The sequence below is a fragment of the Harmonia axyridis genome, chromosome X, assembly GCF_914767665.1.
Source record: "Harmonia axyridis chromosome X, icHarAxyr1.1, whole genome shotgun sequence".
NCBI lineage: Eukaryota > Metazoa > Arthropoda > Insecta > Coleoptera > Coccinellidae > Harmonia > Harmonia axyridis.
Genome location: NC_059508.1, coordinates 11,453,658 through 11,475,352, shown reverse-complemented (window position 1 = coordinate 11,475,352; position 21,695 = coordinate 11,453,658). Strand labels below are relative to the sequence as shown.

The window sequence follows — 21,695 nt, the reverse complement described above, 5'->3', positions numbered from 1 at the left end:
GTTGTTGGAAAAAAATGGAAAGAAAAGAATTTCGTGTGATGATGAAATATTGCTTTTTGAAAGAAATAAATTCAGTTGAAGCAAAATCTTGGCTTGATGAAGAGTTTCCGGGGTCTGCAACCAGGAAAATCAACCATCATTCATTGGTATGTTAAGTTCAAACGTGGTAAAATGGGCACCGAAGACGGCGAACGCATTGGAGGCCCAAAAGAAGTTGTCACCGACGAAAAAACCAAAAAAGTTCACAAAATAATTTTGAATGACCGTAAAGTGAAGTTGATCGAGATAGCAGACATTGTGAATATATCATCTGAACGTGTACATCATATCATTCACGAATATTTGTATATGAAAAAGCTGTGTGCAAAATGGGTGCCGCGCGAGCTCACAATCGATCAAAAGCAAGCTGTTTAAGTGCAATAAACCTAAATTTTTGCGTCGATATGTGACAATGGATGAAACATGGCTCCATCATTTCACTCCGTAGTCCAATCGACAGTCAGCTGAGTGGACTGCACACGATGAACAGAATCCAAAACGAGGAAAAACACAACAGTCAGCTGGCATGGTTATGGCATCAATATTCTGGGATGCGCAAGGTATAATAATATTTATTGATTACCTCCAAAAGGGTCAGACCATCAACAGCGATTATTATATAGCGTTATTGGATCGTTCAAAGGATGAAATCGTTAAAAAACGTCCCCATTTGAAGAAAAAAAGGTGCTGTTTCATCAAGAGAATGTGCCGTGTCACAAATCAATGAAAACAATGGCAAAATTGCATGAATTTGGCTTCGAATTGCTTCTGCATCCACCGCATTTGCCAGATCTGGCCCCTAGCGGCTTTTTGCTGTTATCAGACCTCAAAAGAATGCTCGCTGGAAAGATATTTAGCGCCAATGAAGAAGTAATCGCCGAAACTGAGTCCTATTTTGAAGCGAAAGACAAATCGTACTACAAAAATGGTATCGAATAGTTGGAAGATTGCTCTAATCGCTGTATCGCCCTCGGAGGCAACTATGTTGAATAATAAAATCGAATTTCTCCTGAAGTAGTCCTGTAGTTTTACAACATATAAGTATTGTTCTATTTTTACTTCTGTAGGTAATTTCGTCATCGACGAAGATTTTCATATTTTCGTTGACTGAATTATTTGTATTTATTTTATAAGAGATTGATTATTAATCGATAAACTTCTCGGTGAACACGAGAATTTATTTCCCCAATATACTAAATTATGTATTTGATAAGTGTGTTGGGAAGAACTGTAATAAATCGGTCATTTCAAAAAATACGAGGTTTAATTATTTCAGTGACTACTGACGTAGTTTTTTTATTTGGAAAATCGTGAAAATAATTGAGATGTTTTTATGATTTTTCGTAGTGAAAACGCCATTTTCATAAAAACATCCACAATTTCTTCATTTTCTGTGCTTTCAAGTTGTAGCTCTTCATGTAATATTTAATATCCATTTTCAGTAATTGTATAAACTGGTGGTAGACTTGACGTTTTTATTCCCTTGAAAATTGTGAATTCAACTACAAGCGAATGTTTATTCCGTTCTTTACTCCAATATGGAATGGAAACCCGTACACACTGCTGAGCAAATTTGGTATTACATCAACAGCATCATACAGTAAAATTGTTTGGAGTAAGAACCGAAAAGATATACTGGGATCACGCTTAAAAAAACCGTATGTTCTGCTTTTTACGGACCCTAATTTTGGCGGCTCCGGATGAATTGTTGCTTTCGAATTAATTGTTTCATTTCCAGAAAATGGAACGAAACAATTTCGTACGTGGCATATGAGACTTAACCTAGCCCTGGGCAAGCTCAAATTTTCCATGGAAATATACCATTTATTAGGTAAAAGAAAATTTGCTGGGGTGATTCCACTCCTGCAATTTCCTAACATAAGTGTCAGAGTCGCTGTTATCCATTATTTGAATGTAGACATACAGATGGTATTCCCATCTGAGCCTTGTCTCCTGAAACGAAATAGGTTTCTCATGAATTATAGATAATATTCGATTGTTCAACAAGACGTCGGAATATACATTCGCGTACAACTTTGCTTCCGCCGTTTTTTACCGAAATTCGAGGCTTTATTGTAAAAAAACTGGTTATACGTTTATGATTCAAAGTATTGTCCATCGCTGGCCACTACTTTCTCCCATCTTTCGGGCAGCGTACGAAACCCGCGTTGAAAAAACTGGTCATCTTTTGAAGCGATTCACGAACTGATACAATTCCTTATTTCTTCACAAGACCGGTGCTGGTCAGCCAGGCCCTGTGCCACTGATCAAAACAAGTGATAGTCCGAGGGAGCAACGACTGAAGAATACGGCTGGAGTAGAACTTCCGATTTCTACGTTTCCAAGTATGTCTTGACCACTTTAGCAACATGAGGTCGAGCATTGTCATGCTGTTAATTCATTTTATAATGTCTCGTTGTATTACGACGGTTTGTCTGTCAATGCTCGGCTCAAACGCAAAAATTGCGTTCGATAACGATCGTCTGTGATTGTTTTAACAAGTCATAATACACTACGCCGAGCTGGTCACACCAAATACTGAGCACGACTTCGGAACCGTGAATATTCTGTTCGGCTGTCGACTTGAAAGTCCTCATTTTTTGTTTTCAGTCACAATGCGATGCAAAAATCCCTTCCGTCTTTGCCTTGCAAGAAGCTGTTCACAAGCAAACAAACGCCGTTCAACATCTCTCGGCTTCAACTCATAAGGCACCCAATTTCCTTGTTTCTGAATCATTTCCATGACCTTCAGGCGTTTTGAAATGTCTTGTGGCGTTACTTCCAATGATCCTGCCAATTCTTGTTGCGTTTAACTCGTATCTTGATCAATTTCTGCTTCCAATTCTGCATATTTGAAAACCTTCTCTCTTCCACCACCATGCTGGTCTTCGACGTCAAACTCACCGTCCTTGAAGCGTTGAAACCACTCTCGGCACGTTTTTTAACTAATATCGGCCTCACCATAGGTATGTGACAGCATTCGATGAGCCACAGCCGCAAATTTCATCATATTCAAGCAGAAAATTGAAACCTGACATATTTAATCTAAAATAACTGTATGATGCAGACACAAATAGACTAGTATTCCGATGGCGTTATGTTAACAAATACCTAAGCTTATTATATGACATCTACAATCTACTTTTTTTGACTACCTACCACTTACCGCTACAGTCATTTATTGCACCTAATACTAAGCGAGAAAGGCAAGAATTGAGTGAACTCGCGCCTTTCTGAAGATGATAACAGAAATGGAACAATCAACATAATAAATGGGAAACTGTACACATTGATTGAAAGTGGACGAAACAGTTCGTTTCACAAGTTGAGAAATTATAGGACGTCTTTTGCCATTGTCGAAAAACTCTACTGTGATTTCCTCTCAGCTTTCTATTTATGAAATAGTAATATAAAAAACAATGGGGATATCGGCTGGACTTCTGTATTGAAGAACTATTTCCATTCAATATCCGTAACGATAAAAATCATATAAAGGCTGATTGCTTCCTCGTTAATCCATTCCGTCGAACGTAAACTACAGACATAGGAGAGCTCGAAAGTTCTGCCATCGTTTTATCTGAGTTTTCAAACATATGAATTAACGGGAAAAACTTCGAACATAAAATTCTGAACGAAATGTCAATTTCATCAATTCGAGAAATAATATATAACTTAGAGAGTCAGATAGCGAAACTTTTAATATAAGAACTATATATCAACTCGCACAGGCCCCATTATTGCTGATTGAGGATATCTTAATATTCTTTCCGGGCCTTCTCAGACCAGCTCCCTACTTAATCAAAGTTTGTAGGCCAGGTAGATAGATTCATTCTGAAATGGTGAACGTGTTTTGCCGAAATGCATATTTCATAAAGAACACATATGAAATATCGCTATGATGTGCTTATTATTCAATACTTCTCATTCAATTTACTCAACAAAATCTCGATTAATACACTGTGTCCGTAAAGTATGGAACAAATTCCTTTTTAGCTGAACAGACCATTTTAACAGATAATCTTGAAACACGTCGATTGTTTATTCTAATTTACTGTATTTTGAAATGATAACCTAATATACAGGGTGAATTACTTTCGAGTAATAACGTCACCGTCATTTTTTTTTAATGGAACACCCCTATTTTGTCTCAATTCTCCGATTACTCTAGCTGAGCTGATTCCAAAAATGTATCACATGTTGATTCCAATTGGTACAGGGTGGACAAAAAAACAATAGTTTTGTGTGTGCTCATAAAGTGACGCGTAACATTCTTTATTAGTTAAATTAACAATATTATCAAAAATACTTATTGTTTAGCGGCAGTTGGTTTGAATGTAACACCCTTGTTACATTTTTAGATTAATAAAAATGAGCTGTTTCCAAACATGTTTGGTACTTGTGGTCTAGCAGACAGAATATGAAAGAAATTATTTCTTATTTTATACATTTTTATTAATCTAAAAATGTAACAAACTACAGTGTGTTACATTCAAACCAATTGCCGCTAGACAATAAGTATTGTAATATTGGGGATCTATCTGTCTGTCAAAGGTTAGGATAGGATTGCAGGTAATATTTGAACGCGTTGAATATAATAACACAGTGTATTCAATACCTAATGAATTTCAAATAATGGAGTCTCATCTACCTTTCAATTCCACATGCATAATTTAGATGTTGTTAATTATGGGGAAAGGGTGATCATTATTTATGCAATGTGTTGCAAACGTGGAGAATCGTTTATTTTTGGTAAAATCTATTCGATGTTCGTTAAATCTAGTTTTGAATCCTGTCTTTCCTATATATTTCAATTTTTTGCATTGAATAACATCGATGATATTCCATTTATTGGTTTGAAGGCAATATTTAGATTCAATTTGCAAAGACTATTGGCTACTTTTTCACTTACATCAACAAAGTAAGAGAGAGAAAAGAATATTTTGGTTTCTTCGGCTATATGTGATATTTTCTTTCTGTTTGACCAAATTTTCTATATTTGCATGTTTGCAATGATTATTTGCAGCTATTTTTTCTATAGGAAGAATCATTATTATTTCACTGAATCAGCTCTGTTTGCCTTTTGGGAACTGCCACCAAATTAGATCTTTTTTCTCAAACCTACCTTTTCATACAAACCCAGGGAGGCCGTCGATTCGGTTGACATCCTTAGGAGCCTTGGCTATTACTTCCTGAGTATCCAGAACTGTATTTCCCATATGAGTGGTTCTTAGGCCAGTCAGCTTCGGCCATTTGCTCACATGTGTTCAGCGGTTTCTACCTGTACACAGCCTGCAGATCTCATCTGCTAACTAACCCATTCGGTACAAAAGGTATTTGCATCGACAGTGTCCTGTCAGCAGTCCCACTATTACCCGAAGCACAGCTCAAGGTAGCTTCAGAAGCTTCTTGGTATAGGTCCGTGGAAGCACTACAAATGTCTTTGCCTGAGAAAGCCTCATAGTGTATCTCCAGAGTGTTTTCCTATTGTCCCACTCCCATTGTTGAAGCACTGCCTTATGTTGGTCTTTTCCAAGCCCACAAAAGGGCTCAGGACCAACAGGTATTAACCTTGATGCCCTTTTTGAAAATTCCTCGGCTTTGTCGTTACCTTCAGTACCACCACAATCACTTTATTTTCTATTGTAGGTTTTCTGTTCTATATTATTCACCATATAATTTTGATGTTGGTCGATTCTACTATAAGAAAAGAAATAAAAATCTTTAGACTGAAATTCACAATGTTCCATTATACGTATCACGCCAGGATAACTGGATGTCGATTTGGTAGGAGATAAATTGATAAAAATAATTCTGAAAAAATGGATATACCGATTCCAAAATTTTCTATTCGGTTTCGCATGCAGTTTAGTTCATTAGTGCAGAGTATAGGTTTCAACTGCTGTTGATCAAAGCTGATACCCGTAGAAGCCAAACGCTATCTCGCGTATATCGATGGTAATTATTCCCAATTTTCTCATCGCAAATACAATTATTCGGCTGGCTTGGAGGCAAGAAAATGTGCGATATGAATGAATGGAAACATCCAGGTAACGGAAACTGATGGAACTTGTGAGTGAGCAGAGGGAATAACGCATTTGAATGCCTCAACTGGTAAAGGTAACTGCCGACCCAATTGAAAGTCAGCACACGTTTTCGAGATAGATATTATTTTATTTACTACTGCTTTCTATCAACGCAGGACAGAAATGATGAATAATATGTTATAATAGCAACGATTATAGCAGCCATTGTTCGGGATATTACTTTTGCTTCATTCAACTGGGTGAATCGTAACAACAATGAAACCTTTTTTTTGCTTCACTGTGAGGGTTATCATAACTATGAATCGATACAGTCCATTACCGGAATTTCTAGGACAAAACCTGACAACAAAATCTTCCCCACAAGAGTTAGGGATATCGTATTCAATCGTTTCGAAAATTATATAATCTTCGAGAAAATCACTGTAAAATCATTTAAAACTCAATAACAACTTGAATCGATCCAATAAAAATCAGTATGAGACATTTCGTCAATCTGGTCGCCTTTTTTCTGAAGTTTGGTTCTTTGCATATGCTTCATGAATGTTTTTATTTTGAAATGGAGTCAGTTTATCAACGGCTTCGATTTGAAACGAGTGTTCTGAAAATGCCAAGACGTAAATTAACAAACGCTGAGGTTAATACGGCTATCGGAATGCTACAGGGTGGCCTAACTCAGGTTGTTGTTGCGGAAAGGCTCCAATAAGTCAGGCAAAGTGTGATATCTCGACTCTGGAATAGGTTCAGGAAGACAGGTTCCGTGTTGGAAAGACCAAGGCTTGGTGGGCGACGAAAAACAACACCTGCTTAGTGCTCAAGATGCTATGAATGAGTAGGGTAGTGAACAAAAGATCTGCATGGTCGCAGTTCCCGGAAGGCTCACCGAAGCAAAACGACCCCAGTTCAAATAATAATAATAAAAATAATAATAATAGTGCTCAAGATCGTTTCATCACCGTTTCGGCGAGAAGAAACCCTACATCTACGTGTAGAATGCTACGGAATACTCTTCAAAATGCAGATGGGGTCCAAGTTTCCATCGAAACCATCAGACGATGTTTGAGATAGGTCAATCTAGGTTCTAGACGTCCATTAAGAGGAGTTCAATTAACACGTGACCAAAGCGTCAACCTAGAATGGGCAAGGCAACATATCAATTGGAACGATCATTGGCGTAGTGTCCTTTTCACTGATGAATCCAGATATGAACGATTTTCAGATTCTCGAAGAATAAGTGTATGGACAATCCCACGCATACACCGTAATCGTCGCTATGTCCAAGAAGTCCATCCATTCCGAGGGGGTAGAGTATGTTTCAACGGGCTCACATATCTACACATTTGTCCTAGAAATATGACCTCCTTACACTATAGGGAGCACGTCATTGACAATGTTGTGCAAAATTTTCACGCTGCTATTGGTGAAACCTCCGCACTCACCAGATTTAAATTGCATAGAATATGCATGGGATATGCTCCAAAGAAGATCAGAACATCATCAACCTACTCCAAAATCCTTAAATGACCTAAGAGAGCTTCTGCCTCGTTTATGGAACCAAATTCCTCAAGAAATGTTCAACAACCTCGTGTGTAGTATGCATGGAAGATGTCAAGCTGTAATTGATGCCCGTGGAGGCCATACATTGTATTGATAGTCTTAAAATGCTTGAATTCTCTGAGAATAAAATTTCGTTATTTTACTCAATTTTTCTTAACCGTATACGCTGCAGGCCTACAGGCTAAAATAAATTTTATTTCCTGCAACTTTAAATCATATTGATATGAATTTTCATCACAAAAATCTCATTTAAACTGAATTTTTTTGCAATTTAGGTCAATATCCCTAACTCATGTGGAGCAGTTTATATCAACGAATATAAATTTAACAAGTACAACCGCGTGAAGAAGTCAAGAATTATTCACGTAAAGTTTTTCTTTTCAATTTGGAATGTAAAACGTAGATGATGACAACAGTTCGTCTGATTTCCCAGTATGTATACTGTAATTCTTGGAAGATAATCACATCCAGTTGTAAATCTTCAAAATCGCCTGCAGCCTTCCATAACGTTACCCCGATAAACAGAGGTAAAACCCAATACCAAGGAAGTATCAGAATGTTATAATAAAAATTCCATACAAGTGGCTCATTCTGATGCAATGTGCGCATCTTCATTCATGTGCCTAGAGTAATACGCTGAGAAAATGAAGAAAAACAGTGAAAATACCTGCTTTATTCATCATTCGTCCCAGGCATTACTTACTCGCTTCGTTGTGTACTACTAACGTACTGTTTTGGAGAATTTATAGTCTTTGCGGCAATTCGAAAGAATTGAGGATAATTCTATAACATCATTAAGTGTTGAAGACTTGAAACCCAATAATATAGGATCATTATGACGAATTTCCCGTAAAATTCGAAAGAGAGTATCGTACAATATTCAATTCGAAGTTGAATATTCCTTAGATCTGTCCGAACTTGATTGGATTCACCGAAGTTGACAATTTATTCGAAGACACCAGGAAGGAATCTCATCCTTAAGGTCCACAGATTCACTGGGGATGTCCTGAAGGATCCCAGGGAGGAGATAAAAGATTCCATTCGCTTCCTGGATGATAATATTAAACAATGGTATATTATTGAAACTTGTCAGTTCCAACTCTCAGTATCCTTGGTGTTTCTGAATTATAAATATAACTGGCAAGTGCACGATGTGCCAGCTTCTAATCCCTTGTGGATTCTTTACTTTTCGGGGAGACGCCAAAGAATCGCGCATTCGCTCTTACTTCTTTCGTGCGAATATTTAAATCCATTGGAAAACGAATTTAAATGGTTTGCGTTTCCTTTACATCTTCCTCCTACAATATAATCGCTCTCAAAGACCGCCAATGTGAATTTTGAGAGGATGATGGAATAATTTCATGAATGAAACGTTTTTCCATTTCATAATTGAAAGTAATTCTCATATCAATCCTATCGCATCATCTTGATAAATAATAAATAAGAACATCGGACTGCCAGAACTCTATATTAAACTGGAGAACGTGCTGTCATAAGAGATGAGTAGCGATAGACCGCATTCTCCTTTTACGATATTCTTTATTTTCTATGGTCGCTCCTCTTTAGAGTGAATTTATAAATAATATTTTTTCTCTCTCTTGCAGTGTTTTCTGGGGAGGCTGCGCATGCGGTCAAGCGTTTCACCGGTCTCTACACAGGTCCTTATTTTGATCCCACAACAACAACGAATATAACTACACAATTAGGCACTCATGCCTATTTGCCTTGCAAAGTGAAACAGCTTGGCAACAAGTCTGTGTCCTGGATAAGAAGAAGAGATGCTCATATTCTCACAGTAGATAGATACACTTTTATAGCAGATGACCGTTTCCAAGCCTTTCTAGTTGAGGCTACTGACACATGGACACTTCAAGTCAAGTATGTTCAGGCAAGGGATGCTGGGCAGTATGAATGCCAAGTTAGCACAGAACCAAAAATGAGCCATTTTATTACCCTTAACGTTGTAGGTGAGTAGAAAAGTTTCAGATGTTATATCATACATTTTGTAAGGAAGCAGGTTTTCATTCGATTGGATTATTCATTTGGTCTTGAAAATATTAACTAGCACAACATTATGGAAGATCACTAGGCAGATCACCTAGACTCATGAAGGCAAAGAAGGCTTTAAATCAATTTAAATTTACTAGCTTGAACTCAAGAATCGGAATAATATTCTCTTACTGAATAAAATCATTTCAAAGACAAACCAAATGAATAGGCAAATCATGCACGAATAACAAAAAGATTAGTGGTCCCAACACGGAGCCCTGACGAACCTCCAGCTCTATATTGTTTTCGCCTGAGAATTGTCCACTTTAACTTAGATCGTTCTATCACTGAGAAAACTCCAATCCAACCAGTCCAAGAATATTTCTCTGTAGTATTTGTTGGGAATGAGATTGGAACTGAGACTGTCAAAAGCGCATGAAGGTTCGAAAAATATCTCAGCCACATGTGCCTATCTAAGAAATCATAAATAGTAAAAATCGCAAAACATAATCTCGGCACTCATACTCTGCTTGAATCTGAAGAACACTCTCCATTAATTCTTTTGTACTTTTTTGTTTCGAATTGTACAGTTTATTAATTCAGAACACGATGAAAGGACAAAGAAATACTTCGGTTTGTCTATAGCAGCTGTTAAGATATTTAAAACTCAAGTATTACCGTAGAAACATAGAGATCAAAGAAACTATTTGAAATGGTTGGAGGGTGTCGATTTTCCCTGCAAAGTTTATAAATGCTAAGAAACGAATGTCTCCAACTTCTCGGGAAACCTCCATAAAATTTCTGAATTCAATGATTTGAATTGATGCAGGATATCTAGATAATTAAGCTTGAATAAAATCAATAGACCCAAAACGCATTTAGGAAAAGTTTTTCCCCTCGGAACTGGGACTCGGATTCCTTTGAACTTGATTTATAATCAATATTTCATTAGATGCCACCAGTTCAGATAATGAATGTTTACTTTCATTGTGAACTTCTGGCGGTTTTTCTCGTGTGGTCCAGGCTTCAACTGGGGATATCTTCGCTGAATACCTAGCTCAGTGAAGTTCATTGAATTGATTCGAATGATATTTCCGTCTATTTTTCATTAGAGAAGCTCTGAGGACGATATTCAAACTACACTGTATAAAGGAGAACAACCCTGAACCCAACGAAGAGTTATGAAACTTTGGTGATTAATGAACAAAAAAAATTTTACCACTAATATTCTGGATGCGGGAAAATTATTTACTGTAGGTCCTAGAAACCGGCCCTGGACCTCACATCGCAGCTTCTCGCATATGCCCTATACCACAAAGAGTAGCATTCATGACACAAAATGAATTAGTCTACGGATCAAGAGAACTGCTACTCATGCGTGAACATGTTAATGTGCTGTATGAATCAGATGATTCGGATATTGTGTTATGATAATTGGTGGATTGTACGCCCGCCTGTTTCCTGGTAAAACTGCTACAGCAATTTTTTGTAACGAGGCAGAACGAACCGAGGATTATTACTTCTACAATCGCCGTATTGCTTCATTTGATAACGTAATCTAATCATCGATGGGATCTTCACTCGCTTAGTCACTTTATTAGGAGTACTTTAGAAGATTATAATGAGAAGAGAGGTGGAAAAAACTAATGAAAAGGTCATCTAAAAACATTAATAAACTAACTGACAAAGAAACTTCAACACCCAGAAGGAGCTGTTCAAATTATAATTTTTTTTGGTGAAACATAGATAGTATAGCAAGGAATGAAATATTGAAATTTGGAAAAAAAAAAAGTTTTTTTTTCAGTAAATTTGTTAATAATATGTTTGTACACTGCGATTATCTATACACTCCCCAACACGTCTCGGCATTGATGCAGAAAGAAGGTCTATTTCTTCTTGAGGGATACTATCTCAAGCTACTTCATGTCTCAGAGCCGCCAAAGTCCGTGGGAGCTGGGGTAAATTTACAAGCCTTCTACCCATGATGTCCCTGAAATGCTATATGGGCTAAAGATCGGGAGATCTAGGCGGCCATGCCAAAATATTCACATGAGTCGCTTCGAAAAAGTTCAAACTAACTCTGGCAACATGAGGTCGGGCTTTATCTTGCTGAAATATTGGATTCTCGAGCCGGTTAAGTTGAGGGAGAACATATGACTCCACTATTCCGTGAAGGTAACGCAGTGCTGTCATGTTACCTCGAATAAAGATTAAAAGTGACCTACTTACATGTGCAATAGCACCCCATACCATAACGCCCACTGTCCACTATACATGACGCTCAACAACAAACCCTTCTTCGGTCATCATGTGCACTCAAAGAGAATCGAGATTCATCAGAAAAGACGACCTGAAATCATTTCACATAAAAATGTTAACGTGCTCTGCACCACTGTAATCGTTGCCGGTGATGCTCAACCGTCAAAGGTAACACAAGATTGGGTCGATAATGCTGCAGTCCAAAAGATCTTATCCGGCGGTAAACCGTTCGGACAGTTACAGGATGGCCTTGTTCTCCTAACCACTCATCAGCCAAAGATCAAGTTGTCGCAAATCGGTCTCCAAAAAAAAATTTAAAATCAATCTCGGTTAAGATCTTTTGTGGACAAATTTCGTTTGAAGGTTAAAATTCAGAAAAATAAACATCAGATCGAATTGAAATTTGAAAATCAGGTAAAAAATAGTGGAACGAAAGTTTTGTAGGATTGCAATGTCTCAGAATCAATAAGTAGGAACGTTTTGTTTCACTAAAATTTTGTGTTCCTATGTAAAAGTGGATCGATGAAGTGAGTTATCAAAAAATTCATTTTTTCATATGCATTCTGGTTTCCTAAACAAAATCATCCCAAAAAGGGATAGAAGATATTTTTTGTGTTGAAAGTATCACTAGAGTTTCAATGAATTCAACATTTCCGATATATTCAACTGGCTTTCGATTTTTCAAATTTAGAAGCATTTTCATTATTTCGATAAGATACACTCCTCCTCCTCGAATTAAAATTCAAATATGAGAACCAGATCCTTGGTACTATTATATAAAGAAGGGGTCCTAAGATAGAACCTTGTGGTACACCTTTCTCTATGTGTATAGCCTCGAATGTCATTATTTTCTCATTCCTTCCTGTCCTTTGGGTTATGTTGCTCAGATAGGACCTAATCAACTCTAATTAACAGCAAGTCATCTATCAGGAATTCGTGCTAATACACAATCTACGGAAACTTTTACGAGAACGTTACAATTCACTCAACGCGTTCAGTAAAAAAAAAAAAATACGAGTATTCGTTTTGCTCTTTGTGAAATGAACAACGCTACAAACCCGCATAGGGGATTTGCAGTCTGAAAGTCAAATATTCAGCTGAACACTGGATTACTAGAATAAATTACTCGCAAATCATTAGGTAAAATCATAGACACGATGACAGTTTATGATAGGTTGCAAATTAGGATTGAAAAAAAAGGCGACTGCTGGCTGTGCTTAAAAATTGTCGGGTGAATTGTTTGAATTCAGCGTAGTTCTCATGAATTTTAATAGCCCGCAGCAGGTTTTATGGTAATCAGCGACATCAAAGGTTTTACACATTTATAATCGTTTTCAATTTCATGGAATGCATGACTGCTTTTTTTCATTTTGAATTATCTGAATTTTCAGCCCTCAGGAATGTATGCACATATCGATCGTGCGTAAATTTATATATTTTTGTGTGTATTCGCTGTGCATTTTATAGTTTCCTTATCACAATCTTGCTAAATTTCTATAAAGCAATATAGGCACTAAACAGATTGAACTTGAAAGTCTGGATCGTCAATGCCGACTAAGGTTTCCGTAAATATTCGAGTTTGAAATTTTCTTTTCCTGATAATTTCATATAATAATGGCTTTAGTTTGAAGTTGTACAAAATACAAACTGAATAATTTTCTTATAAATATGTGTTATTATAGTTGAAGTCAATTCTTGAATGAGAATGATTTTGAGAATATTTTCCTGATTGTACTTTTATGTTGATATTTCTTATTTTTGGCTTTGTATTCAACGAGAATCACACTGTTAAGTCACCTTAGATCGAACAAGAGTTCATTCTTATCTACCTTATTGAACGAACGTTGAAACGACTAACTCAAATGATCAAACTTCTTCTGTAAGTCAAAAAATCATTGTCAAGAACCAACACCGAGATTATTGGATTCAAGAAATAATTCCTCCCAAATGTAGCACGTTTACTGTCACGAAGTAACGGGTGTTTTTTTTCGAGGTATATAACTTTAAATTGGCATTACTATTCAAGATGGAGGCCGACTTAACAGCTGTCAAGTGATTTATTCTCAGTTTGGTTTGGCAATTTATCATGGATAGACTCACGCCTGAATAACGCTTGCAAATAGTGCAATTTTATTTCGAAAATAATGGTTCTGTGCGGAATACGTATCGCGCATTACGTCCATTTTATTTTGTTTAGCGATGAAGGGCACTTCTGATTGAATGGCTACGTCAACAAACAAAACTGCCGCATTTGGAGTGAAGCTAATCCTCAAGTGTATGTCGAAACACCGTTACATCCAGAAAACTGACTGTTTGGCGAACTTTATGGGCTGGTGGAATAATTGGTCCGTACTTCTTCAGAAACGATGATGGCCAGAACGTTACAGTAAATGATGACGATCGATATAGAGCCATGATTACTAACTTTTTCATTTCTGAATTGAACAACCATGATGTCCAGGAGCTGTGGTTCCAACAAGACGGCGAAACACGTCACACAGCTCGTGCCACAATCGATTTATTGAAAGACACGTTTGGTGACCGCCTAATTTCACGTTTTGGACCTGTGAATTGGCCTCCAAGATCTTATGATTCAACACCGCTGGACTACTTTCTGTGAGGCTATGTAAAGTCAATGGTCTATGCGGATAAGCCACAAACCCTTGACCATTTGGAAGACAACATTCGCCGTGTTATTGCCGATATACGGTCACAAATGTTGAAAAAAGTCATCGAAAATTGGACGTCCAGGTTGGACTACATCCGAGCCAGCCGTGGCGGTCATATGCCACAAATCATATTTAAAATGTAATGCCACAAGATAATCTTGCGGATAAATAAAATTCATGTCAATCGAATAATCCATCGTTGTTTTATTGCAACTTAAAGTTCTATAGCTCTAAAAAAACACCCTTCTTAAACAATGCAAGTATTTAATATGTTTTCATAATTGCAGAAATTGATGCCGAAATAATAAACATCTAAAATCAATTCTAGGCATTTTTGTTCTTCGAAATTGAAACACTCCCAACTCCTGATTAATGGCAACATTATCTAGATACCTTCATCACTTTTTACCTTCGCTGTACAGCATCCCAAAAATGTGGAAACATTTTTCAACGACCTCTTTCAGTATGTAGAAGTGTGTCCTACCTATTTTGTCCTTTCATTCCATCAGATGCGCTATTTACTTGATTCAACAAGGCGTCCCTAGAATCAATCAACTTGTACAAGTCCTATTTGTAATAATGATTCCTCTATCTCGACCTGAATGATATATTCTTTTCTGAATGACGAACATTTACAACTGTCAAGTTCTGGGACCCTGCGTAAAAACTATTCCAGATTCTATTTCGCAAGATGTCGTTCGAAATAGGGTTATGTCTTTCCAATCGAATGTGGTGGAGCGACGCATACAAAAGCGTTTTTTCCTCCGTGCTTTCTTATACGCATTTGCATTAATCTAAAAAAATCGTTAGTTCGATTCGTTCGATTATGGAGTTAGATATACGAAGGAGATATGACACAATCTCATGAAAAATATCGTTTGCCCAATTGAAAAGTCCCCGGTCTACCAAAGAAAAACACAATTTTTTTGGCAAAATTTGATTTTATTATTCAACATAGTTGCCTTCGAGGGCGATACAGCGATTATAGCGATCTTTCAACTTTTCGATGCCATTTTTGTAGTACGATTTGTCTTTCGCTTCAAAATAGGCCTCAGTTCCGGCGATTACTTCCTCATTGGCGCTAAATTTCTTTCCAGTGAGCATTCTTCTGAGGTCTGAGAACAGGAAAAAGCCGCTGGGGGCCAGATCTGGCGAATACGGTGGATGCAGAAGCAATTCGAAGCCCAATTCATACAATTTTGCCATTGTTTCAATTTTTTTCTTCGAATGGGGCCGTTTTTTAACGATTTCACCCTTTTAACGATACTATAACGCTATATGATAATCGCTGTTGATGGTCTGGCCCTTTTGGAGGAAATCAATTAATATTATACCGTGTGCATCCCAGAATACTGATGCTATAACCTTGTCAGCGGACTGTTATGTTTTTTCTCACTTTGGATTCAGTTTATCGTGTGCAGTCCTCTCAGCTGACTGTCGATTGGACTCGGGAGTGAAATGATGGAGCCATGTTTCATCCATTGTCACATATCGACGCAAAAATTCAGGTTTATTGCACTCAAACAGCTTCAAGCGCAGCTCAGAATCATTAACACGTTGTTGTTTTTGATCGATTGTGAGCTCGCGTGGCACCCATTATGCACACAGCTTTCTCATGTACAAATTTTCGTGAATGATATGATGTTCACGTTCAGATGATATCTTCACAATGTCTGCAATCTCGATCAACTTCACTTTATGGTCATTCGAAATTATTTTGTAAACTTTTTTGATTGTTTCGTTGGCGACAGCCTCTTTTGGACGTCCACTGCGTTCGCCGTTTTCGGTGCTCATTTCACCACGTTTAAACTTAGCATACTAATCAATGATGATTGATTTTCCTGGTGCAGACCCCGGAAACTCTTCATCAAGCCAAGATTTTGCTTCAACTGTATTTTTCCCTTCAAAAATCAATATTTTATCAGCATACGAAATTCATTTTTTTTCCATCTTTTTTGAAACAACAAAAGTAGCTTCTTTCACAACGCAATATCTCAAACTAATGGTCGGTCTGCTGTCAAATTTTGACACATATCGTTTGAAGGTTGGTACTAACTAAAAATCATATGGATTTAATACTAGCCCGCCATCTGTGCATCAAACCGGGGCTTTTCAATTGGCATATAGGCGTTCAGACAGACACGAAAGTAAAGCTGATCAAGATGTTCTGAAATGCATTTTTCAAGTGGAAACTTTAAAATTGATATAATAAAATTCTCATCGGGTAAGTAAAGCAATGGTATTGCACTTATGCTTCAATAGATAAAAGTCCACATTCAGAATGTGTCACATTCCGTGATATCAGGAACATCAAAGACAGTTTAGTACAATGATGGAAATCGAACATTTTATTACACCTTTAGAAGAGTTAAATCGAACTCTTTGACGATCGTTAACCTGTCTCAATGAGTTACAGATCGCTCAAAACATTGTATGCGTCAAAGAATGTAACCTGCTTACAAAGTTTCTATGTTTATTGAGAATCTTCGCTGTAAGTTCGTCGAAACTTTTTTACTATCCAAACATGCCTCAGGCTGACTTAACATACGAAAAGGTTCCAGATAATTTATTGAAAGATCACAAAATCAGGTTATTCCAATATGACCGGTTGTGCAAACATTGGAGGAGAATAATAAAGAAACGTTTAATCCATTAAGAACTCCCAAGACTCTTTAGTATGTCTGACATGTTCTTCTGAAATAATTTGTTTTTTTCGTATAATGCAAATCATGCCTTCAATTTATTTTCCTCGATTTTATTGATTCACTTGATTGACATCTTTACAGAACAATAAATTTCATATGCCAGTTTGAAATAAAAATAATACTTGCAATTCAGCATGACGTTTTTCATACCGTATAAGAATTCGTGAAAATATTCGGCTCACCTTGTATAAATCAATTTGTCATGAAAATTAATCTAGCACATCGGTAATATTGGATTAAATTCCCCAATTTTCATGCAAATTTCAATATTAAAGGTTGAATCAAACATTGTAAATCGATTTGCTATTTATATTGTTTATCTAATGTATATCTAATGTTCTCCTAATGTAATTCGATGTCTGTGACAGAATATTGGTTGAAAATTTTCAACTGATTATATTTCTATTCCAATAACGATATTAAAATTCTCGAGGATAAAACGAATACTGAAATAACTGACATAGTTGTAATCCAATAACGAAATGATTCTGATTACTCAATGCGGAAAAATACCCTGATTGAATATTTGTATCAAACACATCATATATTGTCCTATTACAGAAATAGCAATCATATTGATTCAACCGCAACTGTTATATCACATATAATGTACGATTTAATATACACGTTATTGCGAACAGATATCTAAATTTTCACCTAATTCAGTTGAACCATTTCACCACGAATATCAGCAATCAAGCCTAACCTCAATAACTGAAATGACAAAAGTGATTTCAGTAAAATGATACAATTCATTATACCACAATATATTAACGATCTTATATAGATGTGGAAAATCTTTGGCGCAACATAGGATTTAATGATTAGTCATTGATTGATTGTAACGGGTGTTTTTTTCGAGGTATATAACTTTAAGTTAGCATTACTGTTCAAGATGGAGACCGATTCAACAGCTTTCAAGTGATTTATTCTCAGTTTGGTTTGGCAATTCATTATGAATAGACTCACGCCTGAACAACGCTTGCAAATAGTGCAATTTCATTTCGAAAATAATGGTTCTGTGCGGAATACGTATCACGCACTGCGTCCATTTCATTTTGTTTAGCGATGAAGCGCACTTCTGGTTGAATGGCTACGTCAACAAACAAAACTGCTGCATTTGGAGTGAAGCTAATCCTCAAGTGTATGTCGAAACACCGTTACATCCAGAAAAACTGACTGTTTGGTGCGCTTTATGGGCTGGTGGAATCATTGGTCCGTACTTCTTCAGAAACGATGATGGCCAGAACGTTACAGTCAATGGTCATCGGTATAGAGCCATGATTACTAACTTTTTCATTCCTGAATTGAACAACCATGATGTCCAGGAGCTGTGGTTTCATCAAGACGGCGCAACATGTCACACAGCTCGTGCCACAATCGATTTATTGAAAGACACGTTTGGTGACCGCCTAATTTCACGTTTTGGACCTGTGAATTGGCCTCCAAGATCTTGTGATTTAACACCGCTAGACTACTTTCTGTGGGGCTATGTAAAGTCATTGGTCTATGCGGATAAGCCACAAGCCCTTGACCATTTGGAAGACAACATTCGCCGTGTTATTGCCGATATACGGCCACAAATGTTGGAAAAAGTCATCGAAAATTGGACGTCCAGATTGGACTACATCCGAGCCAGCCGTGGCGGTCATATGCCAGAAATCATATTTAAAATGTAATGCCACAAGATTATCTTGCGGATAAATAAAATTCATGTCAATCGAATAATCCATCGTTGTTTTATTGCAATTTAAAGTTCTATAGCTCTAAAAAAACACCCTTCATTTTGTAGAGTAGAGGGTATAGAACTGAACCTTGAGGCACTCCTACTTTTACTTGGCTACTATTCAACGTAGAAATTTCTGTCTCTCTTTTGTGAGTTTTGGTAGTATAGCCTGCCATCCTCATCGACAAGTCTTGTCCTTCGTTCCAAACACGTTTGAAGGCTTGTAGCTTGTTTCTTCTGAAATCCATTAGTAACATATAGTAATTATTTATAGTAAGGTTTAGCCAGAGTATTTCTCTCTCTTATAGATGTATTTTCCTGTTACACAGAATGATTCAACTTTCAATAATATACGATACATATTCCATTGCAAAAATATAATCTTTAATTGATTCTCGAATACTGTTCTTGAGGAAAGCATTGTAGTACGAAAAGGACATAGTGTTGATGACCTCCTACTAGGTTTCAAGTTGATAGTTGAACATTTTATTGTCGGGCAAATTTCCATTGTAGTCACGGAATGCTGTTGTGTTTTCTAATCAGTTTTCAGTCTTTCGCATAAGCCCCCTGATCGGAATAGACAAATAGTAGGGGGCGTAATATAACATGACAGGCGATTTGAAATTTGTGGCTTTCATGAACGTGTGGTGGCATTATTTAATCGAAATTTTCACGAAACGTTCATCACGCTAAGACAAAATGAGCCAGGGAACGGTCTCCTGTAATCCAATATTCCAGTGGTGGAGTAATTTCTTCTGGCCCTGGTAAAGAGTATGCGCGGGTTTATTAAGAGTATTTTCAATAAATTATATCCCATGATTTAGCCAAGTAGGGAGCATTCTGTTGTGAATTTTTCATATCACTCTCCGTTGTTTTGGCCTTTCTCTCCGTCGAAATTCTTCTCTCGGATAGCTGGATAAGCCAGCAAAAAGTTCAATGGAAAAAAATTCTGGCGGTATTATGAACTTTCTCGTTATCTCAAAATGAGCTTCCATGGATTTGATCGCAAATATGCTCTTTCATTTCTGTATGTTCCATTTAATAAAATACGCTTTAAATGAGCGTGATTTTAGACGATTCGAATGAAACAACTGGATATTTCATTTCTTTTCATTTCACATCCTGTTTTTTATTCACAGTTTATGAATTCTTTAGAATCTTTCCACCTTTGCTGGAGATTGCTGCTCACAGTTTAGATTTCAATAATCGAGAATGAAATTGAAAAATTCTTCCAGCACTGATTGCCGGGGAAATTTTCCATATACTTTAGTCCGAGGGGAGAACAGGTACTCCAAATTTGTACAATGATTTCCTATGATTTCCCAGCGACATCCCAATACTTCCCAATGAACTTGACTTCTTACGGTTCCCATGACTTTCCATGGTTATTATTATTACCTCAGTTTCGATTAATATAAATTAAATATTTTTTTAAATAAAAAGAGAAAAATTATTTTCGAAAATATCCCTCTAATGCGTGGTTTTTCCTGCAATTTTTTTTGATGGGACAACCTACTACTGCTACTAGGGATCGCCAATTCTAAAACCGTTCATTGATTTTTCGTAGACCTCACAGTTTAAGAAAAAACTGAATTCGAAGTTTGGAGAAAAACCGTTAAAATTGAATCACTATACAAACATCGTTATATTTCCTGAAATATTTGCCACACACCCCTCAAATATAAACGTTTCTTAGAGATCGAACTCTGATCTGCACATGATGAGTTTTCAAGTCTGTAGCATGAGTCCAGGAGTTGTGGCAGCCTCGAGAAAATTATCAATTTTTTTTAGAAAATTTCAGTTTATAGGCTATAATTTCTGAAATAAAAGACTAATTGCCCAACTGCAATCATTTTTTTGATCTACGTCACCATATCATTTGAAAGAATGGTATGAACTTCCCATGAAGGAACTTTCATTTCCCTCAAATTTTGTAAGGTCCAAGTATAGCGAATTCAAGTGAAATACACAGACAAAATGAAATGTTTTTAGTTTTCAAGAATGTAGCTAATTTCTTGCGAATATTTTCTATATTTCAATGATACTTATGGCGTTCTCTCATAATTTCTTTGAACAACAATCTACATTGTAGTATTTTTAATTTGCGAATGAAAAGCATAATGATCTTGGTAACTTTTCGTTTTTTGCGAAAGAATTGATGATATAGTATCCTTTACAAGCACTTATATTTTTTTTGAATATTCAAAAAGACACAACTCTAATTTTTTCTAATTTATAGAACGACTCGTAAAGATCAACCTTTCAACGAAAGCTGCAACTATTGTAATATTCCAAACTTCTACTCTCAACTACTTATCCATTTGTTTCACACGTTAATTTTTCGTTCAATAAATTATTGAACAAGTTGTGATTATGTGGAATTTATAACAACCATATCTAATTTCATTTTCTGGTTGGTTTTCCTGTTGATGTGAAATCGTGAGAGATACGCCACTGAGTTTTCGTTCTTAAAATTCATAGACGCATTAATACGTAGTTCTAATGAATGAATTCGCTAAATCCGGATGATTTTATAATTATCCACGTAATGAAATTATCGATTATTCAGAACGTGAACTAGATTTGACGTGAAGGCAAGCCTGTACGAGGCGTTCTTGTGCCTCAGAAAATCAGACTCGTCTGGATAGACTGACGGAATTCCAGGACACGTCCCCTATATGGGTAATTCTGTATGAAAAATTTCATTTTC

At 36.7% G+C, this 21,695-nt stretch overlaps 1 protein-coding gene across 2 annotated transcripts in view; it reads left to right on the top strand.

The window, feature by feature from the left end:
• LOC123685793 (hemicentin-2-like) overlaps positions 1 to 21,695 on the top strand; it is a 369,812-nt gene that overhangs the window by 313,197 nt on the left and 34,920 nt on the right. For both annotated transcript variants that reach the window (XM_045625678.1, XM_045625679.1), the window contains exon 5: positions 9,242 to 9,604. In XM_045625678.1, the coding sequence (XP_045481634.1) occupies positions 9,242 to 9,604 (363 nt within the window). The remainder of the gene's footprint in view (positions 1 to 9,241; positions 9,605 to 21,695) is intronic.